The following is a 14,226-nucleotide window of genomic DNA, read 5'->3' as shown; positions in this document are numbered from 1 at the left end:
TTTTACAAAATGTGATCCACTTTCTTGATTTTCATTTGTCAGTAGTTTTGAATCATATCTTGGACTTTATGAATAATAAGTTGTGGAGGTTCTGGATTCTATTACTTTTCTATGATGAGTGTTATTTCCTTTGCATTAGCAGGTTATTTTCTCGGCTAAATTTGAACTGTAAACTCTGTTTCTTTGAGGATAACCCTAGTCTCAGTTCAGATCTTTTGTTTTTTAATTCTGTTTCAGGTGGTTCAGAATCTGTCAGAGATGTGAGCAGAGTTAGGGGATCCTCTCTTTGGCTCCTGCCCTTTTGGGATTTCTTAATTTCTTCAGCATTCAAAGTTTCCTGGCTTCACATTTTTGGTTCTCCAGATAAGAAAAACTGGGAGTTTTCCCACATGCACCCCTGCTGCCAAAGAGCCTGCCTCCTGGACTGCACTTAGCTCCAAGCTAAAGTCCAAGGAAAGGGCAACTTTCGTTTATGGTTCCTCAACTGCCCTTCTCCAAGCAAGCTTGCCCTCCCCACCAGAGTCATGCTTGTGTTCGCATTCCAGGGCATTCTGGTAGTTGCTTTTTGTATTATGTCCCATTTTTCTAGATGTTTTCTGCTGGGGGGATAGTCCAGTAGAGTCTTAGTCTGTCATATTTGGAAGCAGAAGTTCTGTCCCTGCCTGGTACTTTGACTCTGGAGAGTCACTTCTTGCCTTGGTTAATGCAATACCCCCTAACCAGCCCCTGCTTCCACCCTTGACCCCTAAGGTCTATTCTCAACACTTCAGGAAGAGGGATGCTGTGAAAGCGTAAGAGCAACTTCTAGCGTCCCCCCATTTCACTTTAGGGATTTAGGTAAATGCTTAAAATGTCCTACTCTGCCTGATTGAAACTCCTCGGCCTTGACCCACGTCACATGCTTAACGCTATGCTGGTTTGCATCCTACTTTTCTGACCGCTCCTGTTTACTTTCAACAACTCGTGTTTACTCTTGCTCCTCTAATCCTGAAAGGTCGGTCCACCCTAAACATAAGGTCCTTGGCAGTCTGGTCTTTCTCCTTTCCACTTTCTTCTCTGGAGATCTCATCCACTTCTACACTTTAAGCTTACATGTCAGGGCAAAGAAGCCTTAAGTCTCCCCCACTTTCTCAGCAGAGTTGCAAACAGCGCTGACGTAAGGAGAATTAAGGGCTTCGGGACTCGGGGTATACTTGAACCTTCTTCTCGCTAGCATCTGCCCAGATTTGAATAAGCGCAGACCGAAAGCGGAGTGCGTTTGCCCAGGTTCTAGCTATGTTCGTCTGAAGATGGGTCTGAGAGAACTGTCCTCCCAGCATCTGAGCTCTCCCGCGCCAGCGCAGCGGACGACTGGGAAGCGGAACCCAAACGCGCGCGTCTCTGCTTCTGGCCGGGCGCGGAGAGCGCAGCGCGGTGCACCACGGGCGCACCGCACAGCAGGGCATGGAGGAGAGCGGCGAGTCCCAGCCGACCGCGGGCTGCAGCGATGTGCGCCCGAGCGGCGATCGCGGCGGCGGCGGCGCCCTCTCATGGGCCCCCGAGGACGCCTGGATGGGCACGCACCCTAAGGTCAGGAGGCGTGAGAGGAGCAGGGCGCCGGTCCAGGCCTCTACCCCAGGCGGAACCCACGGGCCGTGCTCCCCTTTGGGCCCTTGACTCCCAACCGCATGGGATCGCCGTTTACGCGCGAACCTCACCGAAGGGGGTCCTTTATGCTCACTGCTCGCTGCAGGCAACCTTGTTTTTGTTTGTTTAAATGAGTTGAACTCTTGTTCTGACACCGCCCCCTTCCCCCTCCCTCAGACCATTCTTAGCTGGAGGGAACAACATTGAATACATGCCCCTCAAGGCCAGATAGTAATCACTCCACTAATCTGAGTTTTGCTGTCTAGGGCTCGTTCTGGGGATGGTCTCATTTAATACTCACAGTAACCAAGCAAAACAGTTTGTGGGCCATGGATAAGATGTAGTAGTCTACAATGATTAAGGTTTAGGCACAATCCTCATTTGCCTGTGCTTGGCAAATTGCTGCCCTGTACCAGTCATGGCCCAAACAATGAGCGGATAGTGAATGGATATAAGGGTTTTTGTAGGAATATCAGGGACTAGATACTTTGGTCTAGTAACTTTAGTAGAATTGCAGTCTTCTGCTGGAGAGCAATATTTCATAGATAATAATCTAAAAACAGTCCAGAAAAGGAACAATTTGAAGATCTTTTCATCTTCTCTTGCTTGATTTTATCCTCCTGCTCTGATCCCCTTATTTCCCCTCAAGGTGAGAAAAACAAACACTAGCATGGAGGTGTTATTCAGTGCCATAAAAGAACCAAAACGTGGAGAGGGGTCATGGTGGTTAGGAGCATGAACTCAAAGTTAGACTGCCTGGGTTTGAATCATGGTTCTGTCACCAGCTTTGTGATTTTTTTTTTTTTTTTTTTGGTGCAAGTTTCTCAGTTTTCTCATCTGTAAAATGGGGATAAGAATAGTACTAACCTTATAGGGTTGTTACAGGATTAAATCAGTTAATATTGGTAAAGCACTTGACATATAGTAAACATTACCTAAGTGTTTAATAAGTGGAACAACAGTAACAAATTTTAAAAACTTCTTCTAGATTTCATGTTACTATTTATATTGGTTGTTTGATTTTTCAGTTCTGCATTTGTATTATTCAGTTTGAAAATTACTTAGGTCGATCCAGTAACGCAGTATCAGATTTATCATCCTCAAGCACCATTTTGATTATATTATTCCCATGCTTAGAGAATTTCCTTATGGGTAAAATTCAAACTATTAGCTTGACCATCAAGACCTTGCCACCTGGTCCCCAATTGCCTTTTCAGTGTCATTTTCAAACACGTTTAAGGTTTGAGGAGGACAGTTAATAACACCCCTCTTTTCCTGTACCTGTGCACACCTCGGAGGACTCCGATGGGGAAGTGTGACTTCAGATCTGCACCCAGGCAGGTCTGCTGACGCCTCACTTCTGCTTTGTCCCTGCTCCCCCACCTAGTCGCTGACAGAGCTCGAATACCTCAGGCTTCTCTTGCAGGGGCAGGCTCCTGAAGAATGTTTGCTCAGTGCTGACCAACAAGTCTGAAAGCAGCAGCAGCTTGTTTGGTCCTTTAAAAACGAACAATTAAATAACTCCCTACTCTTGAGTGAGCACGGGTGGGGATAGAGGCCAGGAGTGGTCTTCTTGCAGACTTTCTCCACAGGCAAATAAGAGACCAGGGAAATAGAGGCTCCCACTAACATGCGCCAACAAAAGTTCTATTAAAAAATGTCTCTACTCCTGGCAGATATGTTTCTTTATAGGCCCTTGAATATGTGTTGCTTATTCCCACCTTTGTGTGATTACTCACACTGTTACTCTACCTTCTCTATTTATTCAAATCATACACGACAAGTCCTTCAGGGCCCAATTTGCATCCCACCTCTGCCAGGAAACATTCACCAACCAAGCCATCTGAGTGGAGCTCCTTTGACCTGTTTCATGTTTTTTTATTCCACTCACTTGGTTTTTAGTCACTTACTGTCATGTATTTTTATTTACCTACAATTGCAGGTGTGCGTGTGTTTACCCTAACAATCCATAAGTTTTTTATTGATAGGGATCAGGGCTTAATTGCCATGTAACTCCCACTATACCTATAAGAGAGTCTTATATATTATCTATTTAATGAATAGTTGTTGATTGAAAGAAAATATTAAGAGACTCTTCCTTCTCTATTTGACAATTACATTTTTATTTTCAGTATTTAGAAATGATGGAATTAGATATAGGAGATGCCACCCAAGTGTATATAGCATTCTTGGTTTACCTGGACCTCATGGAGAGTAAGTATTTGTTTTATTATTGTTTTGTTATTAGGGCGGTGGTGGGGGGATGAGGAGCTGGGTTGGCATATAGCGTTTATACATTTGCTATTAATTTTGTCACTGTTGTGATTTCTTTATTCCTTTACATTGGGAATTACTGGGTAACAGAAAATACTAGAATGATAAGGAGACATAGCTTTATAAGTGATGTTTGCTCAGCTGAGTATTAGGTAGGTGTTTGGAATTTTTATCTTTTATTTTTGATAAACATTATTGTCCATTCAATGATGCACTTTCAGGTAAGAGTTGGCATGAAGTAAACTGTGTGGGATTACCAGATCTCCAGCTCATCTGCCTTCTTGGTACCGAGATAGAAGGAGAAGGGTTACAGACTGTGGTACCTACACCCGTCAGTGCTTCCCTCAGCCATAACAGGTGGGCAGGTGATTTTGATCTTTGTTTAACAGGTTAGTCCCTTTCCTGAATAAAGTGCTGGAATCATTAAATTAGAGGTAGTAATATATATATAGTATTTGTATACATTTTGTAAAATTTTATATTCCACTTTTTTAGTTAACTCCAGGTCACAGCAATGTACACTTACATACAGATACAAACAGAGCATTTGTCATTTACACTTTTCCTTTGAAAATAAAATATCTTAATATTCTGTCTAATATTGACATATCATAGATGCTTCAACAAGTTGGTTTTAATTAATGACAGAGATTCTGTAGAGACAGACATTGGAAAGTTTTGAAACAAGGAATGTGGTTGAAAATCTTGATTTTTCCCTCTCACAATGTGTCTGCCACATATTGTTAACATTTTCAGATAATCTGCTGTTCGATGACTGTAAAAATTTGGAGGTTTTGTTCCTTTCCTCTCAAAGCATTTGTAGAGGTAGTAATATATTTTAAAAGGAATTTGGGGGGCTTCCCTGGTGGCGCAGTGGTTGAGAGTCCACCTGCCAATGCAGGGGACAGGGGTTCGAGCCCCGGTCTGGGAAGATCCCACATGCTGCGGAGCGGCTGGGCCCGTGAGCCATGGCCGCTGAGCCTGCGTGTCCAGAGCCTATGCTCCGCAACGGGAGAGGCCACAGCAGTGAGAGGCCTGCGTACCGCAAAAAAAAAAAAAAAAAAAGGAATTTGGGGTACAGGGATCATTGCTTTACTTTTGGTTATTTGAGGAATAAGTTAAATATGAGTATTTAATAAGTATTCATTTACTGTACAGTATTACTGTATTTTTCATGTTCATTGGGAATTGTTTCATTTTAGATCTTTTTAACTTTATAAAAAGGCATGTAATCGTTTGAGGCTCACTTTATGTACTTAATGTCATACTGCTAACATTGATCTATTGTGTATTTTGGAGGTGGGGAGCTGCCATATAGCATTCCATCGTGTGATTGTACCACAGTTTTCACACCTACTCTCTTGATGATGGAGTGTTGCTAATGTTCAACTTCAGGGGGTAATTTCAAACTGTTTTCCAAAGTGGTTGCCTCAATTTACTTTCCCCTGCAATGTAAACAAGATCTTTGGAAGCTGTGTGGTCTCTTATATTTAGTATTCTCAGACTTTGAAATTTTTGTCAGTTGAATGGCTTATCTCATTGTGGTCTTAATTTGCAGTTCTCTGCTATTGAACATTTATTTATATATTTAATATTTCCTCTCTTGAGAAATGTATTTTCATATCCTTTGCCTACTGGATTGCTTATAGTTTTCTCATTGACTTCTAGGAGTTCTTTATATATTCTTGATAATAATCCTTTGGGTTGTGTTTCTGAGCTTTAAAATCTGTCTTTCAGGTATCTTTTGATGAACACAGTTCTTAATTTGAATATAATCCTATTTATCCATTTTCAATAATCAATATCTTTGTATCTAATTTAAGAACTATTTCCTGTCTAAAGGTCTAAGAAGTTCACCTATATTTTCCTAAGAGTTTTAAAGTTTGCTTTTTTTAATGGTATGAGAGGAAGGCTAGGAACCCTATTTTCATTTGGATAACCATTTTTCTCCACCTCCGTTTACAGAATATTCCCTTCTTTCCTTATTGTCCTACATATCATCTCTGTCATTTTCCAAAGCTCCCTCTATGCACTGATTTGTTTCTGGGCTCTCTTTATATTCCATTAGTCAATATATTTATCCTTGTGACAATACCACATTTTCCTAATTGGTAGCTTCATAGGAAGTCCTGGTATCTAGTTAACAAGTCTCCCTTTTTGCTTTTCTTCTTTAGAAGCTGTGGCAGGCAGCCTCTAAGATGGCTTCTTATAATCCAGCCTTCTGATGGTCACACTCTTGTGTATTTCTGTTCCCTGGAGTGTGGTCTGGAGTTAGTGACTTGCTTTCAGTAAATAAAATTCGGCAAAAATGATGGGATGTTACTTCTAAGATTAGATTATAAAAGACTATGGCTATTTGGGGTCTTTTGTGTTTCCATACAAATTTGAAAATTTTTTGCTCTAGTTCTGTGAAAAATGCCATTGGTAATTTGATAGGGATTGCACTGAATCTGTAGATTGCCTTGGGTAGTATAGTCATTTTAACAATATCAATTCTTCCAATCCAAGAGCACAGTATATCATTCCTTCTGTTTGTGTCATCTTCAATTTCTTCCATCAGCGTCTTACAGTTTTCAGAATACAGGTCTTCCTGACTTCAGACTATGCTACAAAGCTACAGTAATCAAAACAGTATGGTAGTGGCACAAAAACAGCTACATAGATCAATGGGACAGGATAGAAAGCCCAGAAATAAACCTACACACTCATGGTCAATTAATCTACCACAAAGGAGCCAAAAATATACAATGGAGAAAAGACAGCCTCTTCAATAAGCAGAGCTGGGGAAACTGGACAGCTATGTATAAAAGAATGAAATTAGAACATTCTTTAATACCCTATACAACAATAAACTCAAAATGGATTAAAGACCTAAATGTGAGCCTGGATACTATAAAACTCCTAGAGGAAAACATAGGCAGGACACTCTTTGACATAAATCTCAGCATTCTTTTTTTTGATCCATCTCATAGAGTAACGGAAACAAAAGCAAAAATAAGCAAATGGGACCTAATTAAACTTACAAGCTTTTGCATAACAAAGGAAACCATAAACAAAACGAAAAGACAACTTACGAAATGGGAGAAAATATCTGCAAACATTGCGACCAACAAGGGCTTAATTTCCAAAATATACAAACAGCTCATACAGCTCAATATCCAAAAAACAAACAACCCAATCAAAAAATGGGCAGAAGACCTAAATAGACATTTCTCCAAAGAAGACGTACAGATGTCCAATAGGCACATGAAAAGATGCTCAACATCGCTAATTATTAGAGAAATGCAAGTCAAAACTACAATGAGGTACCACCTCACACTGGTCAAAATAGCCATCATCAAAAAGCCTACAAATAATAAATGCTAGAGAGGTTGTGGAGAAAAGAGAACCCTCCTACGCTGTTGGTGGGAATGTAAATTGGTGCAGCCACTATGGAGAACAGTATGGAGGTTCCTTAAAAACTAAAAATAGAGTTGCCATATGATACAGCAATCGCACTTCTGGGTATATATCCAGAGAAAACTCTAATTCTGAAAGATAATGCACCCCAGTGTTCATAGCAGCACTATTTACAGTACCCAAGACATGGAAGCAATTTAAATGTTCATTGACAGATGAATGGATAAAGAAGATGTGGTATATATGTGTGTGTGTATACACACACACACACACACACACACACACACACACATAATGGAATATTACTCAGCCATAAAAAGAATGAAATAATGCCATTTGCAGCAATATGGATGGACCTGCAGATTATCCTATTAAGTGAAGTAAGTCAGATAGAGATAGACAAATATCATATGATATCACTTATATGTGGAGTCTAAAAAAATGATACAAATGAACTTATTTACTAAACAAATAGACTCACAGACATAGAAAACAAACTTATGGTTACCAAAGGGGAAAGAGGGGAGGGACAAATTTGGAATTTGGGATTAACAGGTGTACACTACTATATATAAAATAAACAACAGGACCTACTATATAGCACAGGACACTATATTTAATATCTTGTAATAACCTATAATGGAAAAGAATCTGAAAAAGAATATATATGTCCACACATATACATTTTTTTCAGGTATACAGCAAAGTGATATATATATATATATATATATATATATATATATATATGGAGTAAACAACTATACTTCAAGAAAAAAAAAAAAGACTATGCTTTCTGTCAGGCACTCTCTCTGACTTGCTTGTTCTGAGGGAAGCCAGCTGCCCTGTGAATTGTCCTAGAGAAAGTCTGAACATAGAGGAGTAAAGGTAATTACTGATGGAGCAACATTCTTGAGAGGTGGGGAGTGGTGGATTCAAGAGACTAGTTGAAGAGATTAATATTGAGCTAGAGGAGGAACACCTGAACCACTGAGGCTGTGGGGCAGGTAGAAAGGACAGAGGAAGACATAGGTGTATCTGAGTGGGTTTACACGCAGGGAAGAGGACAGAGCACCGTAAATTCTAACATGAAGCACTTTGATAAACACCTATTCCTTTCCTAATTCTCTATGATAAATGCATATTGATTTAATAGAAAGACCACTGGACCAAAGCCATAAGACCTAAGTTCTGGTCTTGACAATGACACAACATTTTCTTTGATGATTGGAGACACACCTAATTTTTCTGAGTTTCACTTTCTTTGTCTTTTATTGAGGGACATAGATTATCAGTAGATAACATGTAAGATCCCTTCCAAATCAAAGCTACCATAATTGGTTATTTTCATTGTGTGTATTGCATAAAATTAAATTTTTAGATTTCTATTAAATATTTTTTGTATGTGTGATTTGTTATGAGAATTGTTTTTTGATATATCAGGCTATTTATACCCTTCTTTGAGAGGCTCCTTACTCTGAGATTTTTCTGTGTGTTTGAATATCAACACACAATTTTACTAGCATTATTTCCAATAATGCTTCTGTCTAAAAGACTTAATTATTCACTCCTTAAATCTCTCCCTTTGTGTCTTTTAATTACTCTAACAAATATCATCCTACCTAGTATTATTAATATATTATTTGTTTGGAGAAGGAACTACCATTTAGAGTTTACCTGAATTTAATCCTAAAAAATAAAATCAATAGCCTGTTTGAATCAAATCATTTCATAAGTCTAGAATAAATTTGTGTCCTATTTATTTCTAGTTTTTCCCAACTGGTGATTATTGCTTTTCTAGCTTTTTAAGTTTGTTTTCTTCTTCTTTTTTTTTTTTATAACAAAGTGAATCAGTTATACATATACATATTGCCTCCCACTAGCTATCTACCTTACGTTTGGTAGTGTATATATGTCCATGCCTCTCTCTCGCTTTGTCACACCTTACTCTTCTCCCTCCCCATATCCTCAAGTCCATTCTCTAGTAGGTCTAGTAGGACACAGTCTTTATTCCTATCTTACCCATAGGATCTTCATGACATTTTTTTTCTTAAATTCCATATATATGTGTTAACATACGGTATTTGTCTTTCTCTTTCTGACTTACTTCACTCTGTATGACAGACTCTAGGTCTATCCACCTCATTACAAATAGCTCAATTTCATTTCTTTTTATGGTTGAGTAATATTCCATTGTATATATGTGCCACATCTTCTTTATCCATTCATCCGATGATGGACACGTAGGTTGTTTCCATCTCCGGGCTATTGTAAATAGAGCTGCAATGAACATTTTCGTACATGACTCTTTGAATTATGGTTTTTCTCAGGGTATATGCCTAGTAGTGGGATTGCTGGGTCATATGGTAGTTCTATTTTTAGTTTTTTAAGGAACCTCCATACTGTTCTCCACAGTGGCTGTATCAATTTAAATTCCCACCAACAGTGCAAGAGTGTTCCCTTTTCTCCACACCCTCTCCAGCATTTATTGTTTCTGGATTTTTTTGATGATGGCCATTCTGACTGGTATGAGATGATATCTCATTGTAGTTTTGATTTGCATTTCTCTAATGATTAATGATGTTGAGCATCCTTTCATGTGTTTGTTGGCAGTCTGCATATCTTCTTTGCAGAAATGTCTGTTTAGGTCTTCTGCCCATTTTTGGATTGGGTTATTTGTTTTTTTGTTATTGAGCTGCACAAGCTGCTTATAAATTTTGGAGATTAATCCTTTGTCAGTTGCTTCATTTGCAAATATTTTCTCCCATTCTGAGAGTTGTCTTTTGGTCTTGTTTATGGTTTCCTTTGCTGTGCAAAAGCTTTGAACTTTCATTAGGTCCCATTTGTTTATTTTTATTTCCATTTATATAGGAGGTCGGTCAAAAAGGATCTTGCTGTGATTTATGTCATAGAGTGTTCTGCCTACGTTTTCCTCTAAGAGTTTGATAGTGTCTGGCCTTACATTTAGGTCTTTAATCCATTTTGAGCTTATTTTGTGTATGGTGTTAGGGAGTGATCTAATCTCATCTTTTACATGTACCTATCCAGTTTTCCCAGCACCACTTATTGAATAGGCTGTCCTTTCTCCACTGTACATTCCTGCCTCCTTTATCAAAGATAAGGTGACCATATGTGCGTGGGTTTATCTCTGGGTTTTCTATCCTGTTCCATTGATCTATCTTTCTGTTTTTGTGCCAGTACCATACTGTCTCGATTACTGTAGCTTTGTAGTATAGTCTGAAGTCACGGAGCCTGATTCCTCCAGCTCCATTTTTCGTTCTCAAGATTGCTTTGGCTATTCGGGGTCTATTGTGTTTCCATACAAATTGTGAAATTTTTTGTTCTACTTCTGTGAAAAATGCCAGTGGTAATTTGATAGGGATTGCATTGAATCTGTAGATTGCTTTGGGTAGTAGAGTCATTTTCACAATCTTGATTCTTCCAATGCAAGAACATGGTATATCTCTCCATCTATTTGTATCATCTTTAATTTCTTTCATCATTTGTCTTACAATTTTCTGCATACAGATCTTTTGTCTCCTTCGGTAGGTTTATTCCTAGATATTTTATTCTTTTTGTTGCAATGGTAAATGGGAGTGTTTTCTTGATTTCACTTTCAGATTTTTTCATCATTAGTGTATACGAATGCCAGAGATTTCTGTGCATTAATTTTGTATCCTGCTACTTTCCCAAATTCAATGATTAGCTCTAGTAGTTTTCTGGTAGCACCTTTAGGATTCTCTATGTATAGTATCATGTCATCTGCAAACAGTGACAGCTTTACTTCTTCTTTTCTGATTTGGATTCCTTTTATTTCCTTTTCTTCTCTGCTTGCTGTGGCTAAAACTTCCAAAACTATGTTGAATAAGAGTGGTGAGAGTGGGCAACCTTGTCTTGTTCCTAATCTTAGTGGAAATGCTTTCAGTTTTTCACCATTGAGGACGATGTTGGCTGTGGGTTTGTCATATGTGGCCTTTATTATGTTGAGGAAAGTTCCCTCTATGCCTACTTTCTGCAGGGTTTTTATCATAAATCGGTGTTGAATTTTGTCGAAAGCTTTCTCTGCTTCTATTGAGATGATCATATGGTTTTTCTCCTTCAATTTGCTAATATGGTGTATCTCGTTGATTGATTTGCGTATATTGAAGAATCCTTGCATTCCTGGAATAAACCCCACTTGGTCATGGTGTATGATACATTTAATGTGCTGTTGGATTCTGTTTGCTAGTATTTTGTTGAGGATTTTTGCATCTATGTTCATCAGTGATATTGGCCTGTAGTTTTCTTTCTTTGTGACATCCTTGTCTGGTTTTGGTATCGGGGATGGTGGCCTCGTAGAATGAGTTTGGGAGTGTTCCTCCCTCTGCTATATTTTGGGAGAGTTTGAGAAGGATAGGTGATAGCTCTTCTCTAAATGTTTGATAGAATTCGCCTGTGAAGCCATCTGGTCCTGGGCTTTTGTTTGTTGGAAGATTTTTAATCACAGTTTCAATTTCAGTGCTTGTGATTCGTCTGTTCATCTTTTCTATTTCTTCCTGATTCAGTCTTGGCAGGTTGTGCATTTCTAAGAATTTGTCCATTTCTTCCAGGTTGTCCATTTTATTGCCATAGAGTTGCTTGTAGTAATCTCTCATGATCTTTTGTATTTTTGCAGTGTCAGTTGTTACTTCTCCTTTTTCATTTCTACTTCTATTGATTTGAGTCTTATCCCTTTTTTTCTTGATGAGTCTGGCTAATGGTTTATCAATTTTGTTTATCTTCTCAAAGAACTAGCTTTTAGTTTTATTGATCTTTGCTATCATTTCCTTCATTTCTTTTTCATTTATTTCTGATCTGATTTTTATGATTTCTTTCCTTCTGCTAACTTTGGGTTTCTTTTGTTGTTCTTTCTCTAATTGCTTTAGGTGAAAGGTTAGGTTGTTTATTAGAGATGTTTCCTGTTTCTTAAGGTAGGATTGTATTGCTATAAACTTCCCTCTTAGAACTGCTTTTGCTGCATCCTATAGATTTTGGGTCATCGTGTCTCCACTGTCATTTGTTTCTAGGTATTTTTTGATTTCCTCTTTGATTTCTTCAGTGATCACTTTGTTATTAAGTAGTGTATTGTTTAGCCTCCATGTGTTTGTATTTTTTACAGATCTTTTCCTGTAATTGATATCTAGTCTCATAGCGTTGTGGTCGGAAAAGATACTTGATACAATTTCAATTTTCTTAAATTTACCAAGGCTTGATTTGTGACTCAAGATATGATCTATCCTGGAGAATGTTCCATGAGCACTTGAGAAAAATGTGTATTCTGTTGTTTTTGGATGGAATGTCCTATAAATATCAATTAAGTCCATCTTGTTTAATGTATCATTTAAAGCTTGTGTTTCCTTATTTATTTTCATTTTGGATGATCTGTCCATTGGTGAAAGTGGGGTGTTAAAATCCCCTACTATGAATCTGTTACTGTCGATTTCTCCTTTTATGGCTGTTAGTATTTGCCTTATGTATTGAGGTGCTCCTATGTTGGGTGCATAAATATTTACAAGTGTTATATCTTCTTCTTGGATCGATCCCTTGATCATTAGGTAGTGTCCTTCTTTGTCTCTTCTAATAGTCTTTATTTTAAAGTCATTTTGTCTGATATGAGAATTGCTACTCCAGCTTTCTTTTGGTTTCCATTTGCATGAAATATCTTTTTCCATCCCCTTACTTTCAGTCTGTATGTGTCTCTAGGTCTGAAGTGGGTCTCTTGTAGACAGCAAATATATGGATCTTGTTTTGTACCCATTCAGCCAATCTGTGTCTTTTGTTGGGAGCATTTAGTCCATTTACATTTAAGGTAATTATCGATATGTATGTTCCTATTCCCATTTTCTTAATTGTTTTGGGTTCGTTATTGTAGGTCTTTTCCTTGTCTTGTGTTTCTTGGCTAGAGAAGTTCCTTTAGCAGTTGTTGTAAAGCTGGTTTGGTGGTGCTGAACTCTCTCAGCTTTTGCTTGTCTGTAAAGGTTTTAACTTCTCCATCAAATCTGAATGAGATCCTTGCTGGGTAGAGTAATCTTGGTTGCAGGTTTTTCCCCTTCATGACTTTAAATATGTCCTGCCAGTCCCTTCTGGCTTGCAGAGTTTCTGCTGAAAGATCAGCTGTTAACCTTATGGGGATTCCCTTGTGTGTTATTTGTTGTTTTTCCCTTGCTGCTTTTAATATGTTTTCTTTGTACTTAATTTTTGACAGTTTGATTAATATGTGTCTTGGCGTTATTTCTCCTTGGATTTAACCTCTATGGGACTCTCTGTGCTTCCTGGACTTGATTAACTATTTCCGTTCCCATATTAGGGAAGTTTTCAACTATAATCACTTCAAATATTTTCTCAGTCCCTCTCTTTTTCTCTTCTTCTTCTGGAACCCCTATAATTCGAATATTGGTGCATTTAATGTTGTCCCAGAGGTCTCTGAGACTATCCTCAGTTCTTTTCATTCTTTTTTCTTTATTCTGCTCTGCAGTAGATATTTCCACTATTTTATCTTCCAGGTCACTTATCCGTTCTTCTGCCTCAGTTATTCTGCTATTGATCCCATGTAGAGTATTTTTCATTTCATTTTTTGTGTTGTTCATCGTTGTCTGTTTCATCTTTAGTTCCTCTAGGTCCTTGTTAAGTGTTTCTTGCATTTTGTCTATTCTATTTCCAAGATTTTGGATCATCTTTACTATCATTATTCTGAATTCTTTTTCAGGTAGACTGCCTATTTCCTCTTCATTTGTTAGGTCTGGTGGGTTTTTATCTTGCTCCTTCATCTGCTGTGTGTTTTTCTGTCTTCTTATTTTGCTTATCTTAACTGTGTTTGGGGTCTCCTTTTTGCAGGCTGCAGGTTCGTAGTTCCCGTTGTTTTTGGTGTCTGTCCCCAGTGGCTAAGGTTGGTTCAGTGGGTTGTGTAGGCTT

The 14,226-nt window shown here is 38.3% G+C and overlaps 1 protein-coding gene across 1 annotated transcript in view; it reads left to right on the top strand.

Annotated features, from left to right (window-relative positions):
* Positions 1-1,417: 1,417 nt before the first annotated feature.
* The window catches only part of TSEN15 (tRNA splicing endonuclease subunit 15), a 37,544-nt gene continuing 24,735 nt past the window's right edge, over positions 1,418-14,226 (top strand). The window contains exons 1-3 of the mRNA XM_060142147.1: positions 1,418-1,569; positions 3,759-3,840; positions 4,122-4,257. Of these exons, the coding sequence (XP_059998130.1) occupies positions 1,444-1,569; positions 3,759-3,840; positions 4,122-4,257 (344 nt within the window). The 5' untranslated portion in view covers positions 1,418-1,443. The remainder of the gene's footprint in view (positions 1,570-3,758; positions 3,841-4,121; positions 4,258-14,226) is intronic.

This window comes from Lagenorhynchus albirostris, chromosome 2, assembly GCF_949774975.1.
Source record: "Lagenorhynchus albirostris chromosome 2, mLagAlb1.1, whole genome shotgun sequence".
In the NCBI taxonomy this organism is placed as follows: domain Eukaryota; kingdom Metazoa; phylum Chordata; class Mammalia; order Artiodactyla; family Delphinidae; genus Lagenorhynchus; species Lagenorhynchus albirostris.
This window is presented reverse-complemented; position numbering and strand designations above follow the sequence as displayed.